Source organism: Taudactylus pleione, unplaced genomic scaffold (assembly GCF_031769625.1).
Source record: "Taudactylus pleione unplaced genomic scaffold, aTauple2 ptg001029l, whole genome shotgun sequence".
Lineage (NCBI taxonomy): Eukaryota > Metazoa > Chordata > Amphibia > Anura > Myobatrachidae > Taudactylus > Taudactylus pleione.
The window spans coordinates 39,601-66,621 of NW_028285430.1; the positions used below are offsets into that span (position 1 = coordinate 39,601).

General features: G+C 44.8%; 1 protein-coding gene across 1 annotated transcript in view; it reads left to right on the top strand.

Annotated features, from left to right (window-relative positions):
- The first annotated feature begins 14,657 nt into the window (after positions 1-14,657).
- Positions 14,658-27,021, top strand: part of INPP5D (inositol polyphosphate-5-phosphatase D) — a 223,353-nt gene continuing 210,989 nt past the window's right edge. Inside the window, exons 1-2 of the mRNA XM_088461232.1 lie at positions 14,658-14,791; positions 15,907-15,970. Of these exons, the coding sequence (XP_088317358.1) occupies positions 14,658-14,791; positions 15,907-15,970 (198 nt within the window). The remainder of the gene's footprint in view (positions 14,792-15,906; positions 15,971-27,021) is intronic.

Consider the following 27,021-nt stretch of genomic DNA (forward strand, 5'->3'; position numbering starts at 1 on the left):
TCTGCTCACCATCTGAGGAGGGTGCGAGCAGAAATCTGTCCACCTGCGGCATTCACGCCCAAACAGAGCAAGATTGAATTGCTCTGTTGGGCGCCCATTACTCACAGCCGCGGCTAAATAATTTCAATCGTCCCCCGAATAGTGACAGGTTGGCTCTTGCAACATACTGTGGGGGGAATTCAATTGTCTTTTGGGCGCCCTGTGCTCGACATGGAAAGTTTTTCCATTTGGACACGAATACCGCGGGTGACCATTATTTTTGCTTGCCCCATCCTGAGGAGGTGAGCAGAAATGTGCAAATAGTCCGGCTTTTCACACTTTTTCCTTGTCACATCCAACAGTTTAGACAAGTTTAGCCGCTTTACGCAGCTAAACCCGGTCTATTTCAGCGCGACCTGCACAAAAAAGGAATGGTTACAATGTGCAAGAGCAATAATTGAATATCGCCCTATCTAAAGTGGTGGGCAATAGGGTGTGACTAGGTGTGCTAAACCAATTGAATCACCCCTAGACACCGTCTGCCTCCCCCTGTTCTTCCCTATTACCCTCTGCTTCCTACGTCACCTATTGCCTCCCCAGTTACCCTCTGCCTTTCCAAGCCACTCTCTGCTTCACCCTCTGCCACTATCTGCCTCCCTCGTCACCCTCTGGTTCTCCCTGTTACCCACTGCTTCCTATGTCACCCTTTGCCTCTCACCACCTCCCCAGTCACCCACTGTCTCCCCTGCCAACCTATGCTGGTCCTTGCCAGCCACTGCCACTCCCTGCCTCTCCATCACCTTCCGGCACCCTCTGCCTCCCCATTACCCTCAGCTTCTCCCTATTACCCACTGCCTCCTACATTACCTGTTGCCTCCCCAGTCACCCTCTGCCTTTCCATGCCACCCTCTGCCTCACCCTCTGCCACCATCTTCCTCACCCCTGTCACCCTCTGTTTCTCCCTGTCACCTACAGCTTCTCCTCCTACGTCACCCTTTGCCTCACCAGTAACCCACTGTCTCCTCAGTCTTGCATGGACAGGGGCTTCGTAAAGAGCTCGTCCCTGCAATGTGTAAAAAATGAAATGATCGCATTATCAGACACCTCACAGTTTTGTGTCTCCATAGTGTTACATGAGCGGTCTGCTGACCACACGTGTGGCAGTCATTCTGCAGTAACATGCTGGGGTCCTGTAATAATTTTTATTGTTAGACGGGGTTCCAGAGCAAAAAAGTTTGAGAACCCCTGCGCTAGGGTATCAGGTAACACACTTTTCGCCAAGATCATAAAAGGATTTTGTTAACTACAATACATAAAACAAAGATTTCATGTCATCCCCATTCAGCGGGGACAGTAGAACAAACGAGCCAAGCCATTATGACTCGATTAACCAAAGAATTGTTAAAAAAAGGGCTCTTCATGGGTAACTGTTCTGCCACCAATACCTATGGATGTTCTGGCAACAGAAGCATCCACTACAGGCATCACTGCATTTTAATTCATGATAGGCAAAATGCCACTTTGCCTACCTAATAAACCTCGACTATATGCAGGGTTACTTACGACTGCACAAACCCTATCTACAGGGTCATCTTGTAATAGTCAAGACATTCCTTAAGGTATGTCTTTGGGATACAAACTGGCAAGGGCTGTTTTTGAACTCATGGGTGACACTATATTAAAAGTATAAAGGCCACAAAATATTCCGGGTCCCTACAGACCAAATGAAAACTCCCGCGAGCTGTTTCCACTCTCATTGTGATGGACAGACAAGAAAAGTTCATAAGGACAGAATAAACTCTTAGAAATTAATTCCCAGAAAAATTATAGATTGACAAATTGTTAAAAAAGAGACAGATTCTAAAACAATGTTTAATAAACAGTTTCTGAGAAGAAAGGAATTTTCATGGTGTGTAAAGAAAGAAAAGGCATTTTATTTACTCAGATGCCTCCTAGTGGTGGAAATAAGGCAAAGTTCAGTCTCTAGCACAGCGGTGGCCAACCTGTGGCTCTTGAGCCACATGCGGCTCTTCTGTTGTTCTGATGCGGCTACCCTGCCAGCTATACTGACTGACACTGACTGTCTCCTCTGATAGGTGTGTAGCTGTTCAGAGGAGGCTTGTCCTTTGTTGCAGCAGTCTGCTCGCTCTGGAGGCATGTATGGGCGATGTGGTGATGTCATGCTGCAAACAAGAGGCAAAGCTCAACTTGTGACTGAACCTGCAGCCAGGACGAGGATGCGGTCACAGACGCCGGAGCCTACCTACGTGACACAGACAGTCGCAACAGGGTAAGAGCTGTGGGTTTTTTTTTTTATTTGTTTTTTTATTTGTGACATGTGGGGGGGCTGGAGTGGCCCGCAGCGTGAAAGGGAGTTTGGGTGGCTGGACTGGAGTGGCTTGGGGAGAGAATGGAGGCTGGAGTGGCACATGAGGGTCACTGGAGTGACTAACGGGGGGCAGGAGTGACACATGAGGGACTGCTGGAGTGACAAATGGGGGGTTGAAGTGACACATGAGAGGCTGCTGTAGTGACACATGAAGGGGACTGGAGTGACACATGAAGGCCTGGAGTGACACACGGAGGGACAGGAGTGACACCAGGGGGGGTTGGATTGTATTATGTGAAGCTGTTTTTTTTTTTTTCCAATGTATTTTTTGTGGATGTGGCCTTTTCAGTGTATTTTACGTGGATGTGGTTTTTTCAGTGTATTTAATATGGATCTGGCTTGTTTTAGTGTATTTTATGTGGATCTGTTTTTCTCAATGCTTTTTATATTGTTCTTGCTTTTTCTTTCCCTTTAATAGTTACCTCCATGGTGATTGTGTGCATGCACTTTTACATACTCCTACAAACATCATACCAGGGGAATGGCCTAGCTGACCATGCCCCTTTTTGAATGTGCGCCTTCGGCGTGCGCATGATCTAGACTCTTTGACATACCTACAGATATTTTGGGATCTTTGCCTCTGACTGGTTGGCCACCCCTGCTCTAGCACATGTAAATGACAACAAAATGTGATATTTGAAAACTCCAGTAGGTAATAGAAATCTAGAATTAAATAATAAACTATCACAGAGGGTTGGAAGGGGACAATTGATCGTGCTCGGAAGAGTTTCTTGTTAATCTTCACATATCAGGATTCAGGATTCCTGATATTCGGGCTCATAGTGGAATTGATTGAAAGGAGGACAGATGGGTAGGAGCGAAGAAAACGTTGTTTTCTACTTAGGCACTGATAACAGGAGATGGTATCCGGCCTCAACAGATGATATCTGACAGATGACAGGATGACTCTGATCAGACGGAACACAGAATGGAAGGACCTGGACACAGGCAACATCATGAAGCCATAGAGAAGCCACTCTAATGCTTTAGTATTAAATGCTGAGGGATATTAGAAAGGAGTCTGCCTCACATTTGGGGATTTTTTTCCCCTTGCATAAGTACAACAAGGTTTTTATGCCCTTCACTACATAGCAATGCCATAACTAGGGTGGTGCAACATGTGCCACGGCACAGGGCACCACTGGGCAGAGGGTGTTGTTCGGCAGCGCCTGTCAATTATCTGTTTATATTCATTCTCACCTGTAGCTTCCTCTTCTTTTATCTACAGAATCTCCTGGCAGCCCCTTTCTCCTCTCTGGCCGACTCTCCCTCCATCAGGACCCCTCACCAAGCACCTTCAGACACATCCTCTTTTGTTTAACACACACATAACAAATTATTATCATACCTGGGATTCAAACCTATCACCTCTCACATGGCAGTCAGACATCTTACACATGGAGCTATCTGCCCCACAAAATCTGATGGTAGCCCTTAAGACAGCCACCGATTCCTGACCAAGGTGTTACCAGCACACCTCACGTTTCCTTGCCGTGAGTTGAGCTGCCGGTTCAGAGTACATACACGGACCTCCCCGCAGCTGATATTTGCTGCATATACACTACTAGTAGCACTTTTTGTATACCTTGTCATACAGGACAAATCAGATTTGTCATGCGCCTTCCCCATGAGACCATGCCCCTTATTTCGGTGTACGTCTTATGTCCCTATTTGAAAAAATAGGGGGTGTGCCAACACTCGTTCTGGCCCAGGACACCAAAAGATGGATGTTCTTTCTGTTATATGGATGTTCTTTCTCTTTCTCTCAGGGCCTGATTCAGAGGTGGATGCAATGCCCATCGCAGCTGCGATCCCGTACACAGCCGTTGTGAGAAAATATGCAAATGTCACAGCCATCGGGTTTTGTATTGAGGGCAGTGGCGTCCCTCCCCCTGGTGACACACGGTGCAGGGAGGGATGACATGTACGTGGCACTGCCGCGTGCTGCCAAAAGGGGGTGTGGCTTTGAGAATGAGGCGTGGCCATGGGGAAGGAGGGCGAGGCCTTGGACCCGAACCCCAGCCCGTGGTTATCAATGGGGTGGTGGGGGGTGCCGGAGGTGCAGGGTAGAGCTCCGCGAAGGGATCTAGACACTACCGACAGGAGCCGAGTGCTGCACTTAATGCTACAGTGCAGAACCCGGCTCCTGTCACTGAGTGGGAGCCTGCACCCTGATGTCACCCCTTGGCGGCCCACACTCCCCCGCACCTCCTTGTGATGCCACTGATTGAGGGGTTGGGTAGAGGATGCTGGTGCTCAGGATCCCGGCGCTCAGAATCCTGATGCTGGTATCCCGACTGGGTACAGTGCTGACACCTACCATTAAGTAGGCTAACCCTACCACTAAACCTAATCCTCCCTCCCCACAGCCTAAACCTAACCCCCCCAGGCCCCCTCTCTCTTGTCTATTTTTTATATTGTTCATTAGATCACCATCAAAAAAGGGTCAGATTGTAGTAGATGGGTGCTCCTGCTCTATAGACTCACTCTGCGATACTGTCATTGCAGGGGGCGGGTCCACAAGGCCATATAAGAGCATTGGAAATTCTAGTGCTCCAGCTGCGTCCCCTGTGCATAGTAGTAGCTAGGTATATGCTGATGATGCATGCACAGTACCACCTGTGGCTCTCATTGTGCGAGACGACTTCCGTCAGCTTGTACACAATGGAGTTTAAAGATGTTAAGTTTGCTGACATTAGACGGGGTTGCTGTACAGCATCTACAGTACTTGGACACTAAGCAACCCTATGCTGTTTCAGGATGTGCATCCCTAAGATGCTGGGGTCTCTCCAACTGTGTACAAATTCAAAGAGGCTTACAAGAGGATGCCCAGAAAATGTCCCGACACGCCTTTGTTTTTGTAGCCACCTTCCGTTACCACCCCCCAAGCACTGACTACCTGTCACTCACTTTGCAAATAAATACATTCTGCATCCACCGTCTCCAGGGGCGGATTGGGATGGAAAACCAGCCCGGGAAATATCTGGAAGCAGCCCAAATGGAGGCGGGGACTTTTGAGGGGGTGTGGTTTGTTAAGGGGGTGGGATTGATCCTCCAACCCCCTTTCGGGGTTAGGTGACCCCGTCTTCAGGAACACACACGTGTTCCTGAAGACAGGGTCACCTAACCCCGAAACATCTAAATAAAGACACCTTTTTCACCAATATAGAAGACTCCTGAGTGCCGCTGATCTTTTGCTGTTTGTATTAAGGGGAGTGAGCTCCACCTGTGAGGGCACCTGGAGCAAGATACATACCCCGATTGGGGTTTACGGTTTACAGAGTGCCGGGCCATCAGTATACCATGTGTAATATATATATATATATATATATATATATATACACATACATGCGCACACATACATACATATCTATATATATATATATATATATATATATAGATATCTATATATATAATACATATACACATACACATGCATATATATATATATATATATATGCATGCATACACATACATGCACATATATATCTATCTATCTATCTATCTATCTATCTATCTATCTATCTATCTATCTATATATCTACAACAAAGGGACGCAGCGGTCCCGAAACGTTGGTGTCTGTTATGGATATTTAAATACACTCACTTTTTCATGAAAGTCTCCGAGTGCCGCCGTTTGTTTGCTGTTTCTGCTGTATGGATTTATGCGGAGGGCACCGGAGTTGATGAAATACTGTATATGCGAGTGCCGATCCACGGAATTTTCTATATATATATATATATATATATATATATATATATATATATATATATATTGTGATAGGATCACTGGTAAAATGATCTGTGGCAGGGACATTTATCCCAGATTCCTGTCCTATGTGTTTAAAATCCCCAGAAGAAAGTCTGCAGTGTAGCAGGCTTGAGTTTCGGCTTTTTGAAAAGCCGGTTTGGGACCTGGGGGTTGTGGGTGAGAGGAGAGGGAGGGCTCCACCCACGGCCACTCCAGGTTTTGGTTCTCGCAGCCTGGTAACAGGCTTGTTAAGGTTTCCACCTGAGAGTGGCCAATATAAGCCTAGTGTGTTGAGGGCTGATTGTCTCACCTGGGAGAGCAGACAGGGAGTTTGCTCAGAGACACTTGAAAACCTAACTGTAAGTGTTGTGCTGTGCTTTTGTTGCTGGTGAGGGCATTAGGCCCTGCCAGGTTCTGGTAGTGAGGGAACTACCTGTGAAGTTAGTGCCCCGACAGGGCTAGGATTTACGTTTGTTTTCTTTGTGTTATTCTGACATTGTACAATAAAGACTGGCACCGACCAGCTTGTACTTGCATCCAGACTGGTGTGCTGCTTCCCTGCTGCTGTGTGTGTGTGTAAGGAAGGAGTCCTCTACCCAGGAGAGGGACCCCCTAACCTAACTGTGTCACAATATGGTGGAGAATGCGGGCAACCACACACACTAAAGTTGCAGCAAGAGGAAAACTTTCCATTTAAAAATTAAAGGGACAGACACCCAATTTGTGAGTGTGGAAATAACACTGTGTCCTTGGAGTCCCATAGAGGAGGCGTCAGCCAATGCTCAGAGAGGCAAGGTTCAGCTTCCAACCTACACCCCAGGACAAAATGGAGGACATTATTAAGGCCTTGCTCCAAGCTACAGCAGCTCAGCAGAAGACAAACAAACTTCAGCAGGAATCTACCAGAGCTCAGCAGGAGACGAACAAACTTCAGCAGGAAGCTACCTGGGCTCAGCAGGAATCCACCAGGGTGCAACTGTTGGCCTTGGAGACAGCCCAGAGGCAACAACAGGTCGCCATCGATGAAACCCGCCAGGCCTTAGCGGAAAACAGCCAGGCCATAAAAGAGGTGGTACAGCACCTGGTTGCCCGGCCCACAGATGTTAATACTGGTCCTCCCACCACCACTCACTCCGTACGAGCCAGTCACTTCCTCCAAACGATGACTTCGGGCGATGATGTCTCGCCGCATTTGAAAGAACGGCCGAAAGGGAGAGTTGGCCCCAGGAGCAGTGGGCAAGTCTGGTGGCACCTTTTTTGTCTGGGGAGCCACAAAAGGCCTATTTCGACTTATGCCTGGCTGATGCCAAGGACTCTAAAAAACTAAAACAGGAGATCCTAACTCGCTTGGGAGTCACCATCTTTGTTCGTGCCCAACGGGTCCACCGCTGGGAGTTCCATATGGACAAGCCTCCACGTTCACAGATGCATGACCTCGTCCATCTGTCCTCAAAATGGCTACAGCCCGAGATGCTGACGGGACCACAGATCATGGAAAGGGTCATGATGGACTGGTACCTGCGATCGTTACCTGCGACTCTGCGCAAGTGGGTGAGCCATGCAGACCCTAAGACCGCGGACCAGTTGGTCGAGCTAGTGGAGAGGTATGTGGTGGTTGAGGAGCTGAGGAGTATGCCCCACCAAGCCCTGATGGCACACCGGCGAACTCCCACAGGCACTGGTAAGACTGTTCCAGGGGAGAAGGGTGCTGGGCGGTGGGATGTACCTAAGACTAAGGGTGTAGAACCTGGAGACAGGCCTGCCAGGCCAGGAAGGTTCTTGCCCCGTAAACGACTAGACATTAATATGATTCAGTGTTTCCGGTGTGGTGACTTCGGCCATATTGCCGCTAATTTTTCACTTACAACTGAACCTATGCAATGTGATACTGCTCATGTCTACCGCAGGGGGTCTTTCTTTGCACAGACAGCCTGTACGGCTGACCGGCAGGCTGAGACTGATAAGCACATGTGTGTACTCACTGTAGATGGCAACCGAGTAGAGGCACTGTTAGACTCTGGTAGCTTGGTGACACTTATAAAAGCTGAGCTGGTGAACCCCTTGAGGCATACAGGGAAAACTGTTGATGTGACCTGCATACATGGGGATAATCGATATTATGTTACTGCCGAGGTGAACATCGAGACACCATGTGGCTCTGCTATAGTTTCTGTGGGTTTGGTGCCTGGTCTGATGTACGATGCAATATTGGGGAGAGACTTTGCTCACTTCTGAAAATTGTGGGAAAGCCGTTTTGTTCCAGAAGTGAACAACCCCGGTCCACTTGAGAAGGTTGTCGATATAGTGGAGGAGGGAGTTTCTTCTGAGTCAGAGTTATTCCCTTTTCCTACTATGGTTGGCGAACAAGAGAATGCGGAGCGTGACGGTGGCCCGCCAACTGATGTGCCTCCCATTGAGGTGGGAAGTGTTGTTGGGCCAGGTGATCGTCTGCCTGATTTAGAGGTCAGAAGAGAGGTCTTTGCTGTGGAGCAGTGGAATGACCCTACTTTGGTAAAAGCCAGGGAGAAGGTAAAGGTAGTTGATGGTAAACCCGTAGACCCTGATAGTCCTTTGTCCTATCCCCACATGGCAATGTGTCAGGATTTATCCTGCCCTGAGTGTCAGTATCATGCTCCCAGACCACGTTTTAAGGGTCCACTAGTTCCATTGCCTATTGTAGAGGTGCCAATAGTGAGAGAGCACCTGAAACAGGCTCAACAGGCACAGCAGAGGGTATACAACCGCAATGCTCGGTTACGCAGCTTTGCTCCTGGGGACAGAGTGTTAGTATTGGTTCCCACGGGGAAAAATAAACTTTTGGCTAAATGGCAAGGGCCCTTTGAAATCTTAGAAAGAGTGGGACAGGTCAATTACAAAGTTTACCAGCTGGGGAAAGGAAAGCCGGAACAGATATACCATATAAATCGGTTAAAGCCCTGGAAAGATAGAACGGTACTGTCGGCCGTCCGAGTCCCTCTAGTAAAACCAGGGCCCTTAATTCCCGAAGTGACAGTGGCAAAAACCCTGTCGGCAATTCAACAACGAGAGGTCAAGGAGTTTCTGGTTAGAAATAGGGTGCTGTTCTCTGACGTACCTGGGAAAACTTCGGTCGTTAAACATGACATTATCACTGACCCAGGGGTTAAAGTTAATCTAAAGCCCTATAGGTTACCAGAAGCACCAAGAGCATCGGTGTCGAAAGAAATTAAAAATATGCTAGAGTTAGGGGTTATTGAAGTATCACATAGTGAATGGTCAAGTCCCATTGTGTTGATTCCAAAGCCCGACGGGAGTGTGCGTTTCTGCAATGACTTCCGAAAGTTGAACAGTGTTTCAAAAGAAGAAGGAGGCGTTGGCCATAAAGTGGGCGTTACAAACTTTTAACAGGGGGCCTGTTGTTTAAAGCAGACGCGTTGTCACGCGTTCATTGTTTGGGGTCTCATTTGTTCCGCCCCATAGGTCGAAACAAAGGGGGGGGATATGTGATAGGATCACTGGTAAAATGGTCTGTGGCAGGGACATTTATCCCAGATTCCTGTCCTATGTGTTTAAAATCCCCAGGAGAAAGTCTGCAGTGTAGCAGGCTTGAGTTTCGGCTTTTTGAAAAGCCGGTTTTGGACCTGGGGGTTGTGGGTGAGAGGAGAGGGAGGGCTCCACCCACGGCCACTCCAGGTTTTGGTTCTCGCAGCCTGGTAACAGGCTTGTTAAGGTTTCCACCTGAGAGTGGCCAATATAAGCCTAGTGTGTTGAGGGCTGATTGTCTCACCTGGGAGAGCAGACAGGGAGTTTGCTCAGAGACACTTGAAAACCTAACTGTAAGTGTTGTGCTGTGCTTTTGTTGCTGGTGAGGGCATTAGGCCCTGCCAGATTCTGGTAGTGAGGGAACTACGTGTGAAGTTAGTGCCCCGACAGGGCTAGGATTTACGTTTATGTTTTCTTTGTGTTATTTCTGACATTGTACAATAAAGACTGGCGCCGACCAGCTTGTACTTGCATCCAGACTGGTGTGCTGCTTCCCTGCTGCTGTGTGTGTGTGTAAGGAAGGAGTCCTCTACCCAGGAGAGGGACCCCCTAACCTAACTGTGTCACAATATATATATATATATATATATATATGCATGCATACATACACATACATACACACATACATATCTATATACATATATATATATATATACACACATAGTCCCTAACAATAGACCCCAGCATGGAGACAGAGTGCATAGTATATTCAGTGAGGGGAGGGTGATGCTCAGTGCAGCATGAGGGCATAGTACCGTCTATGGGAGCGATGTGTGAGGTGCTTCTGCTGCACTGCACCGTGGCTGCCACCTCATCTCTTGCTGATGTCACCCGGCTGAGGCCGGCTCCAGGCGCTGTTGCTGATGCCGCCGCGGGTGAAGGGGAGCCGCTGCGCTGGCCGGTCAATAGTCCAGCGAGGCGGGCAGAAGGCTGAAGCTTCCGGTATGCGCTCTAGACTGGAACGCAAATTCCGGAAGCACAGCCGCGAGCCGGGGCCGACAGGCAGTGTGAGCCGGCCTGCAAGGTAATGTGAACTGGCCCTGCAGGGGGGAGAATGGGACCGGCCCAGCGGGAACCTTCCCGTTGTCCCGGCGGCCCAATCCGCCCCTGACCGTCTCTAATCCATTGCAAAGTGGCGAAGTAGCAAACAATGGCTATACTACGTACGACATCGACATTATGTCCACTGCTGAATCAGGCCCTTTTGATCCTCGTCGTACTATAATAGACAGGGTTTAGCCATGTAAAATGGCTAAACCCATCTAAAGTCTTGGTTAGCCTGCCCAAATAGCAGTTTGGGTGCCCAAAACCAGGACTTTTTGCACATTTCCGCTCACCATCTGAGGAGGGTGCGAGCAGAAATGTGTCCACCTGCGGCATTCACACCCAAACAGAGCAAGATTGAATTGCTCTGTTGGGCGCCCATTACTCACAGCCGTGGCTAAATAATTTCAATCATCCCCCGAATTGTGACAGGTTGGCTTTTGCAACATACTGGGGGGGGAATTCAATTGTCTTTTGGGCGCCCTGTGCCCGACATGGGAAGTTTTTCCATTTGGATACGAATACCGCGGGTGACCATTATTTTTGCTTGCCACATCCTGAGGAGGTGAGCAGAAATGTGCAAATAGTCCGGCTTTTCACACTTTTTCCTTGTCACACCCAACAGTTTAGACAAGTTTAGCCGCTTTACGCGGCTAAGCCCGGTCTATTTCAGCGCGACCTGCACAAAAAAGGAATGGGTACCCTGTGCAAGAGCAACAATTGAATATCGCCCTTTCTAAAGTGGCGGGCAATAGGGTGTGACTGGGTGTGCTAAACCAATTGAATCACCCCTATGGTGTCATAGTGTAATAGTCAATCTCCCATCAGGGTCAGAACTATGAGAGACAATAGAGGCGCCTGCCGCTGGGCTCCAGCTCTGAAGGGGCACCTCCTCCATTGTCCACAGCATTCACCCCACTTAGGGCTGTAACTATGTACCCGGAGTGTACCGTCACGGCCGCCCAATACATGGCACCTCTTCCCGGCACCTGAGAAGCCACCATACACTAGTGGAGAGCTCTGTGTCAGACCATCAGCTGCCGCCTCCGTCTATCTATAGCCTGTCAGCATGCGATTTGCTACATTACAGTGTCAGAGGCTGTGATGGGAGGGGGGGGGGGCACCAAATTATAACTTGCCTCCGGGCGTTTGGGATGAGTTTACGCCACCGTCTCCCATTGATGTTCATTTCCAGGACACTCCCCAAAAGACTCATGCCATGATTCGGGTGGAGTCACTGATAGAAGATTACAAAGGTGAGAAAGCACCTGCATATCCTATGTACATACACCCTCACACTGCACATCACAGAAAGGGGTGTTACATATTGATTCCTGCACTAACTCTATCCATACAATCCCTGTTATACAATCCTTGCAATATTTTATCCTTGCAATATACTAATGCAGTGGTTGCCAAACTTTTTTGAACCAACGCTCCCTAGAGTATCAGCATTGTTTTCATGGCACCCCTAAGCCAAAAGTTTGTTATTGAGAAATTCTGAAAAAATGTAGTAAAGTGAAGTAAATTGTGCTGACCTGTCATCCTTAGGCTCAGTTATGTGGTTGTGGATAGGTTTGAGCTTCTGTTTGTCCACATATTTACATTACATTGACCATAAATAATTTGATTTTCTGCTGGACCAACAACCTGAGGCACCCCTGCAAGTGTCCCAAGGCACCCCAGGGTGCCACGGCGTACAGTTTGGGAACCACTGTATTAATGGTATTTTATATTTGCAATATATTATCCTTGCAATATAGTATATAGTAATAGTATTTTAGATTATATTATAGTCCTTGCACTTACTCTATTCCTACAGTCCCTGTAATACAATCCCTGCAATATAGTAATATTATTTTATATTATATTATAGTCCCTGCACTAACTGTATCACTACAATCCCTGCAATATAGTCATAGTATTTTATATTATGTTATTATTATTATTATTATTATCATTTATTTATATGGCGCCACAAGTGTTCCGCAGCGCCTTGCAAAGTACATAAACAAATTGTAGACAAGCAACTTACAGAACAATACAATACAGGACCAGGACATGGATAATATACTGTATATTGCTACATTAGCGACCATAACACCCAGATAAGCACAGAGCATAAGCAACAAAGTGTTAGGTGCCCTAGTGGTGAGTAAGAAGTAGATGAAACTAGAGAGAAGCACAACACGGTAGAGGGCCCTGCTCGTAAGAGCTTACATTCTATATTATAGTTCCTGCACTAACTCTATCCCTGCAATATCAATGTTGTACAATGCCTGCGATATATTATCTCTGCAACAGAATAATATTAATATTACTACATTATAATCAACACTACAAAAATAGGATACCTATATCCAGGGTGCCTTAAACATTATTAACTAGTAATTTGGACCTGTCATACATTGGTTCTAGGTCTGTCCCTACCCCAATCCTCCATCCCCATTCGTGTTTCTGCCCCATCCTCCATCTCTGTTCTTGGTAAACTTACTCTCCTTGGCTGTCATGTATCACTGGCAGCAGGAGTCATCGGAAGGTGCGCATGCTCTGGCTCCCACTGCGCATGTCAAATACATGACAGCCGTCCTCAATTATAATACTGCCAGATTCTAATTACGACTGAAGTTAGTGATTAAAAGCATGGTAGTGAATCTCTCTCTCTCTCTCTCTCTCACACACACTAGTATGGGGACAGAATTCATCAAGCTCCGAAAATATTACATTTTCGGAGCTTGCCTGTGGGAGCATTCGCCATCTTCATCTTCATCTTCAGATGGCGAATGCTCCTGCCTCGGCATCGCAACCCGCTCCTTCCCTATGGCAAGGAGGTCTGAGTTGCAATGATCCCTTTCAGATCCCTTCGCCCCTGTCTGGCTCCTTCCGCCGGACGTCGGGACTCTTGTGTGCATGCGTGACCTGTAGGTGACGCATGCGCAGTCCCGTCACTGCTCGGACAGGAGCAGTGAAAAGATTCACTCCTCCGAAAAAGAGCAGTGAAGTGGCTCGCGGGACAGCTAATATCACATCAGCTGTCACCACGCCAGAGCAATGATAAATTGCTTCGGTAGCCGCAGCGAGTCAGAATGTTAATTATCGGGGTCCTTTCGGACCCCGATAATTAACATCATGAATAGGTCCCTTAATGTTTATATGTGTAGGATTAGAAATATTTGTATCTGTGTAATTGAAAATATTGACGTCGCAAGTAAAATATTTTCAATTATATATCTTCAAACCTGTTGTGTGCGGATTATTTAACAAGAATCTGTGTGTACGATGAAAATATTCTATGAAGGTTTTATGTTGTTTAAGGTGATCAAAGGATAGTAATAGGTGAGGTTTGATAAGGTAAAGTGAGTAAAAATGATAAATAGATGACAAGATCATTGTGGAACAATAGTGTGTGTATAATAACATACATAACACGCCCTAGATTCCTATAACAGAACGGTACAACGGCAAGCCACCTGCATGGCTTGCCATTGTATAAGGCCTAGAGGGGGCAGTACTTACACATGGGTTTTACAACTTTTAATTCCACATTAAATCCACATTAATTCTGCATGACATTATTATTTTATTACACATTCGGACATTCCAAAGTAGATCGTTTCAGGAGTGAAAGACTGCACAACAAAATCAGTGATAACAACAACAAAAAAGTTGCACCTGCAATTGTTCAATATGTGCTGCAGTTAACTGAAAAGTAATATAATTGCTGCTAGTAAAAATAATGCAATATATATTTATATTTGTCATGCGTTTCTTCCACCCCCTCCCTGTGGTTACAATAAGGAAGTCCCCATGTTTCTGTTTCCTTTGCATCTCTGCTGTTAAAACAGGAAACAGAATGTAACACTCTGAACAAGTGAACTTAGGGAGAACATACAAGTGCAGCACTAAAGGGTTCTGCTGAAGCTGCAGGGAGGACAGAGCTCCTGTGGAGACACTGCGCTGACACCTCCTGAGATGTCTTACTGCTGGTACCATGGCAACATCACTCGTTCTAAAGCTGAGGATCTGCTGTCACAGGCTGGCAAGGATGGAAGTTACCTAGTACGGGACAGCGAATCTGTTTGCCGGGCATATGCCCTATGTGTGCTGTAAGTGACTTATTATCAGTTCTCCCAGTTAGACACTTACACATAATGTGCAAGTATTATGAATATTTATAAATAAATCTAAAATATCCTGCAAAATATATCTTTGTAGAGAGAAGTAATGTTACTCCTGTAAAATATCATTTATATTTGGAAACCGGTGACATCACTACTATAAAATATAAGTTAGATTTGGAGTGTAGTGATGCAATTTTGTCATTCTGCATGTGTCCAATGATTTAAGGTATACCTGCAGGTAAAGCACACCTGGACATGAGGATCACTTCATACAAGCAACTTGCTTTGTTACAAAAAGAAACATGGGTATTATTATACATAGTGTACTACCTACTAGGATAATATAATACATCTCAGAGTTCCGTGACCTCTACAAAGGTATTTTGTATGGTCAAGCATCTACTTGGTGGCTCCCAATAGCCTTATGTAACAGTAGTGGGTAGTTTATTGCTATTATAATAACACAAATGTTTGCAAGGTTGCAAGCTGACACTTTAAGGTATATTCATACACCTCAATTTTTGAACGTGTACAGTTTTTTCCTTCAAACAGAAATGTTAATTTTTTTATATATTGTAAATGTATAGGCATGTGTGTGCCACTACCGGCAATAGCACAGAAGTAGCATATGATAGATTAATAAAAGCTGCCAAGACAGAGCTCTTCTATAGATAATGAATTAAAGCTCTTTAGGTCTCTCTAACCCCTACACTGTGTAAATGCAATGTATTGTGTTTCACAACATTCAGGCCACAAGTAAGTTGAAGGGTGGTATTCTAAAACAGAACTAGATTGCACTAAGCAATAACGATCTGATGTTAAAATTTGTAGTCACAATTCTGCAGATTTGCAAATGGGTGATCACAGACGAAACATGACGGAAATTAAATATTTTACATCAGTCAAATAATTTGCTGTTTGAAAATAAGTGGAACTCACAGACAGACAAATATATCCTTGTTTAATTGTTGCGACTGGTGTTCAGATATTCTTAAGGGCTTCCTTCAAACAGAAAGTATTCAACAATCTTTGAGTGCATCCTATACATGTTTTCAACTATATTAACTGGCTTTATCGCATGACTTTATTTGTGTTTGCAGATATCAAAGCTGTGTCTACACCTACAGGATTTTACAGAATGCTGAGAAGCAGCTGTCAGTCCAGGTCAGCAAGATTGTCTTTGCATCCCTTTTTTTTCCTGAAACATTTACTTAGTAGTCTCTTGTTACAGCATTCTTACTATCTGAGGTCATTAATGTAGTAAAGGTAATTTAATGAGGAAGCACAACTGTGGCCCATAATGGATTTATTTTTCTGTCAATGCACCAGGCTTGACTACCCTCCCGATTTGGCTGGGAGCCTCCCGAATATCGGGTGCCGCTCCCCGCCCCCTGGAAAGGCAGGCAAGCCTCCCGATATTCCCCAACCCTCCCGACCTCCCCCCAGAGTAAACTAGCAATCCCCGCAGCAGGGGGGCCAGTGACGTGATTCAGTGACGCGATGAAGAGGGGGCGGGGCCATGATGACACAATCATGCGGCCCCACCCCCGGCTCCACCCCCATTGTGTCACAGCTGTCCGGACATGCCCCCCCGCTGTTAGCCGGCAATCAGCTCCCTCCCAGAAGGAGGGAGCTGATTGTCGGCAAGTATGCAATGCACATGTTTGCCCCATAAGTAGGTCTGTTTGGTGAAAACAGTAAAAACATCTGCCTTCTATGACTTAAAGACCACAGCCTGCAATAAAATACTACTTTTTCAGGCTACACCCGTGTATTACATAATCTCCAGTTGGGGGTATCAATAATAATACTTAGTAATACTTTACTTTATGTCATTAACGAAAAAAACCAAGCAGCACCATACTGCATAATAAGACAGGCAGCAATTACACTACTATTAAAATAAGGGAAAAAAATCATAATAACAAGAAATCAGGATTATTACAACCATTTAACATACGCACTGTTGTAGGAAAAAAACTATTGTACAACTGTTTTGTACAAGAACGCACAGCTCTACAACGCCTATTTGATGACAATTTCTCAAAGAGCGCATGGTTTCGATGGCTGGGATCTGCTAAAATGGATCTAGATTTCTTCAGGAGATTCTTTTCATAGATCTCCTGGGTGCATGGCAGTACAACTCCAATAATTCTACTAGTCGTCCCAACCACTTGATCCAGCGCCCTATGTTCAGACTCAGTACAGTTCCCGTACCTAACAACAATCCTGTGACTCAGGATACTTTCCACAATACTACGTTAAAAATGTAAAAGGGTCCCTCTACTCACACATACTGATCTTAAACGACGCAGGAAAAAAAGGCATTGACGTGCCTTCTTAGTCAAAAAGGCTGAGTTCAAGGACCATGTCAGAGTATCTGAAATGAAAAAAAAAAACAATTTCAAAGATGACACTATGCTGATAGTCAGGCCATCCAAACAAACAGGGGCCTTTATAGGAACACTACGCTTTCTGAAATCATCAATCATTTCCTTTGTTTTTATCGTGTTTAAGAGTAGGCAGTTTTCATCGCTCCACTCAAACATTCTAGCAACCTCAGCTCTATAAGCAAGTTCATCCCTGTTAGTTATCAGACCAACGATGGTGATATCATCTGCGAATTTAACGATCTTAACAGACAGTGATTTAGACTCGCAGTCATGGATGAACAATGAATACAGAGCTGGGCTCAGGACACACCCCTGCGGAACTCCAACATTAAGCACCATCTGCTTGGAACTAAATTTCCCCTGCTTGACCACCTGAAGTCTACCAGATAAAAAGTATAACAGCCATCTGCACGTAACACCATTTGAACCTAACCCAAAGAGCTTAGCAATCAGAGCACTAGGTACAATAGTATTAAATGCTGAGCTAAAATCTACAAATAAAATTCTTCCGTAGGTATCCGTAACTTCTAAGTGAGACTGCACCTGGTGCAAAACAGTTAAGACAGCATCCTTGGTCAAGCGGTTTGCCCTAAAGGCAAACTGCAAGGGATCAAAGCGCACTACAAAGTGTGACTTCACATGGTTCAATGCTAATCTCTCTAAACATTTCATCACAAGTGATGTCAAAGCTATAGGGCGATAATCATTTAAGAATTTTGGGGATCCATTCTTGGGAATAGGAACTATAATAGTTAACTTAAAGCACACAGGGACCATGCAGGAGGCCAGGGATAGGTTAAAAATTAACGTGAAAACCCCAGCTAACTGATCACTGCACTCCCTCAAAACTTTACCCTTGATACCATCCGTACCCGCAGCCTTCCTAGGGTCCACAGAACGCAAACACTGACGTAAAGCTAATTTGTGCAGCACCAAGGGAACCTCCCCTGCTCTCTGGTCCAGTATAGGAACAGTTGGCTTATTTGTGCAATTAAATCTGGAATAGAACCCATTTAGGTCCTTTGCAAGGGAATTATCTACACTCCCAACATCAACTGATTTAGCTTTATAGTCAGTGAGCCTCTGCAAGCATTGCCACATGCTCCTTAAGTCACTATTCAGGTCAACGTTCTCCATTTTCGCCGCGTAGGCTTGTTTGGCCCACCTAATTCCCCTACTTAGATCTGCCCTAGCAACTCAATACCCATCCTTGTTGCCAGACCTAAAGGTCCTGTCTCATGCCCTAAGTAAAGAACGGACTTCCCCATTCAGCCAAGGTTTCCCATTTGAAAACACCTTAATGCTGCCCATCCACTAGCAGACCATAGAAACGACAGCACGATTACGACATTGTAAACGTGCAGTCGTTTCTATGTCTGTGATAAGCCTACACTGAACGAGCAGTTGTTCAGTGCAGGCTCATCAATGATATGGCAACATGCTGAACCTGACTTTATCGTCACGTTGACCAGCATGTTTGCACGATGATATATGTCTAAACGAGCAGCGGGCATGCGCATCGCTGGTTGTTTTAGACATTTTTGCAAACGATTAGCAAACGATTTGCAAACGATTGAACGATCGTTATCGTTCAACCACTCAACTTAATCGTCTAGCGGATGAGCAGCATAAAACTTCTTCTAGTCATTGCAATCTCTACACAATCTCTACACAGCAATTTAAGGATTATCTTTATACTTACTATGGGCTCGCGATTGGCTAGACTGACTGATTCATGGACCTCAAAATAGGTGGGGCATACTGGTAAATATATGTTGCTTGGTTCTGGGTGGATCAGGAGCAGGGCTTAGTTTTTGCCAAATTTAACGTTTAAATGTTGGCCTGTGTGTGTATTTATATGGTTTGATATTTTTTTGTTACAATGGTAAATGCATGTAAACACATAAGAGTGCAGCCGAATTACATTATAGTAGTGATTCCATCATAAGTATAGGATGAATCAGATTATAGGTCACAGGCAACTCCTGAGTACTGATAAGAATCTGGCAGGGCCAGGCAGTGTCATTGTAAATGTTCCTGTTTCCATAACTTGTATCTTATTAAAATTTCTCACGCTGCAAAACTAAATCTCACTGTGGGTGCAACTTGAAATGCACTTAGCTAGGGACACTCAAATGTTCCCAGCTCCTCCCATCAAAAGAGGAAAAATTATTGCACTCCTCCTGCACAGATTCTGCCATCATGATGCACAAATCCATGTGCTTCCCATAATAATGGGTGCATGAAATCATAATATGGTAAATGTGCTGCTGGTTCGCATGGTTGCAGTTGGTAAATGACCCTTCTGGGTAAGTTCAATTAGCCGTGAGTTGGACCAAACATTTCTCAATGCAGGATAAAAACCCGTGGCCATGACTTTTTGCTATTCATTTAGAAATCTTGGCTAAGTTAATGTGAATCTCAAAGGGAGTTAAGTTTAATATTTTAGTTCTCATCTTCAGACTAGGTGAAAAGTAGGAGAAAATCCTTATTTTAATTTAAAATGACAGAACACAGTGCAGTACCCCTGGGATAACCCTCACAACGAATTACAATGTATTTAGAGTTTATTAAATAAGAAGATATCATTTTACATGGAATTTTCTCTAATCAGCAGAAAAATGAGTGGAATGATGTGATGGAATGATGTGTAGGACATGTATGCCATTTGCCCGGCGTTTCGCGGTTGCACAGTGGGGAAGTCGCCGTGACAATGGCAGCCGTGCCCTTTTCCCAGTGACCTGGTCATGCGCAGTAGACTCTGGACACAGACTAGTTCCCAGAATCTACTGCTGCGGTCAGTCCGCTAACGGCTGCCGGGGTGCGAACCTGGTGCAACATCTGTAATTGAATTGCGCTGATATTGGGAGCGTGTTTTATGAAAATAAATGTGCATAACGTTAACCTGAGACCACAAGGCATGGAACCCACGGCTAACTGAGCCTGCACCTTAGGATTTCCATTTCGTAGAAAATATTTACTGGTGGCCTCCTCTTTTACTGTGTACTCTACCTGGGGACTTGCATACCTCCCAAATGTCCTGATTTAAGTAGGGCATTACTGGGCCACAAGAATGACCTATCCCCTGCTGCTCTGTAGGCATACGTTTAGAATCCAAACAGCGGAGATTCCGGTGTTCAGAATGGTGACGCCCGAATCCCGACACTTATCAGAATACCGGCGCCGGCATACCGTCTGCCGGGATCCCGAAAGTAAGATGCGGGGTTAGGGGGAGGGTTAGGCACTAAGTGTGGGGGTTAGGTTTAGGGTGTGGGGAGGGGGAGGTTAGGTTTCGGCACTAGGGGGGAGGTTAGGTTTAGGCACTAGGGGGAGATTAGTTTTAGGCACCAGGGAGGGAGGGTTAGGATAGGGTTACTTACCGAGAGCTGTTGGGATTGTTACCCGGTCAAGATGCCGGTGTCGGGATTCTGACCGCCGGGATCCCGTACCCATCCTGCTCTGTATGGTTCCACATGCACCTGCCATGGTGTGTGCAACATTGGAAAGGTCCTTTTAGGGGAAGGGAACAGGACAGCATATCGGAAGCTCTTGTCACACCCTCGTGCACAAGTGGTGGTGCGAAAGTGAGTTATGTTTCTGTGCAGTACTGTAATCACCTGATTGCTAGTTCCTGACAATCAAAGTATTTGGCTTACCTTTGTGTCAACAATGTTGAAATTACAGATCCTTTCACCAACTCACCCATGATCCGGCTAAGTAAATATATTTAGGAAGGTCCCTCTGTATTGGCTAATCATAAAAAACATTTCAGAATGCAATGAAATTTGCTGGCAGATGAGGTTGTACTGCTTTCATTCAGTGCTCAGTGTATGTAATGTGTAACTTGGAACTATAATAAAACTATATTTTTCGTGCTGTAGTGAAATGTTAATGCTCTGACTTTGGTTTTATTACTTACAAAAGAATTACCAGCCACTCACTAGATGCTGACACATTTCTGGGGAAATTTAGTACAGTAAGCATCTAGCAGCAATAAGTCTCAAATATAACTTTAACTTTTCATCTTTTTTTTTTCTTTTAACTTGTCTACGGTTTACATAGTCGTAAAATGTTTTTCTCTTTCAGCAAACACATCATAGCTATGGACACTTTGATCACTGTAATAAAAGACAATAAATATAATTTACTAACACCCAAATATGTGGATGCTCGAATGTACCCATTTGCTGCCTCATGCACCCATAGGTGAGCGTCCCGTGGGAAGCGTCCTAATGCAAACACTCGGCTCAACCATGTGCAGGATTCCAGGCTGAGAAGGGAATCCACATGCCATAAAAAGTAAAGATGTAATTTCTATGTCCAACCAAATATAACTTTAGAACTAACCCTTCATTAAGTTGAACATTTTAAAGTTCCTCAGAATACTACTTGCTTGAGCCTCATTCATATGTTAAATAAGTCTTGTGAGTAAAGCTGTCCACTGAAGCTGCAATCGTTTTCCACTTGTCCGGCCAAATTAAGCAATCCCTAGCTATTAGGGGTTTGGGACAATGATCCTGACTTTTTCTGGTGTCACCAAGGACTGTTCATTCACCTACAAGATGGCCGCATACACAAGTCCAGAATGATCCTATTGATTTTTGTTAAAGTCATTATGACATCTGTATTTCTATTGACTCTGTTCTGTAGATAGAATTATCCCATTAGATGTACTTTCCTACATAAAATGTGACTGGTTACGTAAAAGATGTTGTAAGTGGAGTGCGCTACTGCACAGACTCCATACTGCTACTCCTCTAGGGAAACTTCATTCCCTGTACCATGATGTCTGCCGACCTAAGCAGTGAGCATGCGCGTCGCCATGTCACTGTGTAAAAGCGTTGTTCTAGACGCTGTTCAGTGCTCCTGCATCTCTACCTGAATCCAGCATACACTCACTGGCTAGTGTGCTGTATGACATTTCGTTCCGCACAAGCTCTGCTGCATCCTGACCAGAGTGTGTATAACAGTGAGTACAGCTATACGCTGTGCAATATCAATAAACCACAATATTGGTTAAGCAACTGGGTTGTTCATAGTTTTGCAGCATTCGCTGGTGTGTACAAGAACTTTACTAAATCCACAAGCCTGTACACACACATTTCCAACTAAAGGCCCCCCCCCTCAATAAACATAGTCAGATGCCCTATACCATCACCTATGAGGATGTATAAACCCAGTCATTTTCTGTTAGTGGTTGGGTGTAGAAAGGATCTGCAACTTACTATAAGTAACCCGTGAAATGCGCAATGTCCACCCCATGAAGCGCACTCATGTGCAAATAGATGCATTACATCATAAAATAGTATTGGTGCTGTGGGCCCATATTTTTGGAGATTCATAAATGAGTCTTTCCCAGACTGAAGAATTTACGATAGAGTTCAGCAAGTTTTTATTTGAAATGCAAGATCAGGTACTTCTTCCATGGCTTAGGCTCTGAGGAGTCTAAAGATTTCATGAAACGAAACAAAAGAGTATTTCCTCATTGTGAGCAGCTACACCGTAAACAGTAAAAGCCTAAAATACAACTGCTATTCAGCATAATAAAGAAGGATGGTTAACATGAATGCACAGCTCTGTGACGCAGAGATTGTGTGCACTGTTGGTTTCAGGTTGGTGGTACAAGTTCTAAGTAAGAGAACTCTTTGCAGCGCTTTATAAACTACTTCACCCAGCTTACAAAAGCAGCTAGAACAACTGTGAGTGACTGAGAGTGCAGGTAACTGTCCAAAGAGTTGCAAGTAAAATGTGGAAGCTAGTAAGATGCCAGTGGAGCAGGATCCTTCTGCTACGCAAAGCTTAGCATGATGCTGTGCAACAAAATTCACGCTGCTACATTCCTTCCCATTGAAGGGAGGTGCAGGCTTGTATGGCCAGTCCTATCCTCTAGACCAGGCCTGGCCAACCTGTGGCTCTCCAGCTGTTGTGGAACTACAAGTCCCAGCATGCCCTGCTACAGTTTTGCTATTAGGGAATGCTAAAACTGTTGCAGGGCATGCTGGGACTTGTAGTTTCACAGCAGCTGGAGAGCCTCAGGTTGGCCAGGCCTGCTCTAAAACCTTGAGCCTCTGTAACTAGATTAAATAAAGGGATGTTCAAAATACCAACAAGAATGGCTAAAAAAACGTAAAAAGCAGTAAATATACACTTATTGCTGTAGTATGAAGAGATATCTATCTGGAGATCCACTTTCAATAAACCCTTCCTCCAGAAAAGCTACTTAGCATTAACTTTCAGGAACCTATTCTGTTGAGCAAGAACAGTTGTCTCAACTCTACTATTGGATTCAGGGTTGGTTCCCTTTGTCTCAGGGCAGTGTGTATGGAAATGAACTTTCTTGTCCACTTCAGACTGGTCATTTGTAAGCTACACAGAGATGTTTTGTTTTTTTTAAAATAAAAAATAATGGAAAAGGAAATATGTCAAGTGTCTCACCTACTTTGGATTAGACACACACTTGTTCCTTAGGCTTGAAAAAAAATGTGAACTGCAAAAGCAAAAGTGAACGGCTACACCTCAGGAGCACATTAATGTTTCTTCTCCACTTGTCCTTGTTGTTGTACACTGGTAGGTACTGCAGCATATTCACGTTTATCTGCTGGTCAAAGGGGAGAAATGTGATTAGTTTGTCATTGAAAAATAGACATTATGCTGGACTGAATGGACAACTTTTAAGTGGGTGATTACAAAGCATTAGTAATTACATATTTCATTAAGGAAATCTTCTGTTCATGGTCCAAGATTCTGTATTGGGTCATCCAATCTGACTCCTTCAAACTGACTGCTTCAAACTCTGGGCCTGATTCAGCTAGTGCACTGCTGAACGCAGATTCCCGATGTTTGAAAATCTGCGCAGGCGCCAGACCCGTTCTGCAATTTGGGAGCGGGGAGGGGACGGCGACAGCCTCCATTACCTGAAACAGAGGCGTGTCGACGCCGTTGGGGGAGGAAGAGGCCAGGATCTCCGTCGGGTGACGGAGATTTCCTGGCCTATCCCTCTAAACTGCGGTGGCTGGCTGCGGGACCCTATGGGTCACTGCAGCCAGCCGATGGTACGCAGATTAACCGATGCTGCGTTGAACATTAAGTAATGCACAGGGGGCATGATGCCTCCCGTTCATTACCATATCTGCAAAGGATCGCAATTGCAAAGCTGCCGGAGTGCATACATCATATATCTATAGCCTGCGTGCAGCTTTGCAATTACGATCCTTACAGAATCAGGCCCGCTGTTCACTAGATGCCTTCTATAATCTATCATTTTCCCATGCATCTTTTGGGTTTCTTCTTCTATGCCTTCAAAACAGCCTGTGATGTCATATTTTACCCCTTTTATAAGCAATTTTCTCATATATTTTATTACTTTGTCTTTCTGTGCTGGTTGGTCAACTGGAGCAAATAATTCTGGAGTAGAATCCAGCACATGTAAAATAACTTTACTCAAAAATATTTAGAATCTTGCAATGTTGCAACTGCAGAAATAATGTTCTGCAGGGTAATTGGGCGCTGTAGTCCCAGATGATGTTCCCAGAGATATGTTCCAAGTTCCAACCATAAAATAAATACAAGACAAATATGCTGTAGTATTCTACAATATGGGCAACAACACTGTCAGTGCATAAGGAGAAACGGTGAATTTCCTTCAATCCAGAGCGACTTTAAGAGTAGAAAGCATTGTGTCACCGGCAATCCCCCTTTAAGGTATGCTTATAAGAAAACAGAATAGACTTTGACTTAAATAACTGGGTCTTTACTGTTGAATCCTCACTGGTTCCATCTTGGTCAATGTTCCTGTGGTTCAGGCACAAACAGACAACTTCCATGCAGAGGTCACAGCAACCTGTCCTAGTGAAGAGGCATCCAGGGCATAAGTTGAGAGGCATACCGTGCAGAACATTTTTTTCTACAGTCCAAAAGTAAGGTGATTGCTTTCCTTACAAGATGGTAGGCTGTTTATCTTAGTTTATTGTGCATGAATTGTCCATTTTGTATTAATATTGCAACTGCAGCAATTAACCACTTTTGTGAGGTCCAGAGTGTTGAAGAAGTACTGTAGCAAGCTAGGATCTGTGGACTGAAAGTCTTTCGTAGGGCTTTCCCTTGGCTAGATTTGATGCATATGCAGGGATCAGGGACAACTACTTTATATTTTTAATCCTTGAACATGACTTCTATCTTTCATACTCATGCACAGTCTTCTTCTTGAACTAAGCATTTACAACAGTAGGTTAAGAGGAAGGATAAACTGAATTTATCAGCAGACTCACTTGCCTAAGCAGACTTGTTTGTGTTAGCTTTCCTGATATGTCTGTGGTACTCTGAAGTAGTGTTGAGGCACACAGGTTTAAAGGGGGATATTATGTGGATTATCTCAGGGTGTGAACCTTCCAGTTCCAATGCTGGGGAGGCAAACCTTTATTTTTCAACGTTTTGCTTGATACATTGATTTTGTAGAGACACAGCACATGGCAGAGAGGCGAGGACCTCACAAACAATGGGCAAACTCAATGACATTAGAGATCATTGACAAAGGGAACATATGGGCTACAATGCTATTATTATTAGCCTGTAGAGCAGAAACAGGAACTGAAAATAACTATAGTACTGCAATACAATTCCTTTTTTTATGCAATGAAAAATAATAACAGTTTGTTATTAAACATCTAAACCAGGGATGGGGAATCTCAGGCCCAGAGGCCGTATAAGGCCCTCGGAGCCATTTGGTCTGGCCCTCGGAGCTTTGCCTAGAATGGCACCCTGCACCCAGAATCTATGCAGCAGCGCTGCCTGTAGCGTCCTTAGAATGCTTCAGTCACAAAGCTGCCCCTACAGCTCCCCGCCCAGGGCATTGCTGTAATCACCAGTAATTGTGGCTCTGCCCCTTGTACCATCATGCGGAGAGGGGGCGTAGTCTGCATCAGGTCCGCGAATAATGTTATATATATCAAAATGGCCCTCGGCAGAAAAAAGGTTCCCCATCCCTGATCTAAACATTCACTTATTCGTTACTTTACATTGACTTCTAAACTAATCCCTAGCAGATTTCTTCTTAAAGGCCTGATTGTTGTCTATTCTCTAACCATTCTAAATCAATATATATTAATAATTACCTATTATCTACTAATAATATTACCTAAATAAATAATCAGATTATTAAATTAAGTATTTGGATTATTATGTATAATAAATAAGTAAAATTGGAATTACCTACTCTAAACGTTAATCGGGTAGCTTAAAAATGCTTATTCTGACCCAGGTAACATACCTCAATATTAAAAATAAAGTATACTCAGGGCATGGTGCAGCAAGGATCGCAACTGCTAAAGCATACGCAGACGGCTGATTGTTTCTCACTGCACATGAGTATATATCACAGTGCGCGAAGGCACCACTGCGATCGGGTCTGCGATCGCAGTGACTACGCAGACCCATCGCAGAGTGATTGACAGGAAGTGCTGTTTGGGAGTGGTGACGGAGGGGTTATCGGAGAAACGCAGGCATGCAGTGCGTTTGAACTCCATTGCAGGGGCGTGCATAAATTAGCCCCTGCGATGGCATACGCAGTCTGAGCTCTCACTGCGTGCTGGAAAGTTAGCAATTTAGTGGTAGCGTCAGACCTGCCTTACATGTGCGAATGGCTCTCATGTTACCAATGTTTTGGCTGGATTGTAAGGTATTACGGATCATGTTCGAGAGGGGAAGTGGGCATCTACATGTTGTCAGTGAGAGTGCTTTGCGATTGTAATTGTTAGCATGCTTTCACAGCAGAACTGCATACGTGATTGCTACCGAGATCGCAATAGCGAACCTTGTTGTATCAGG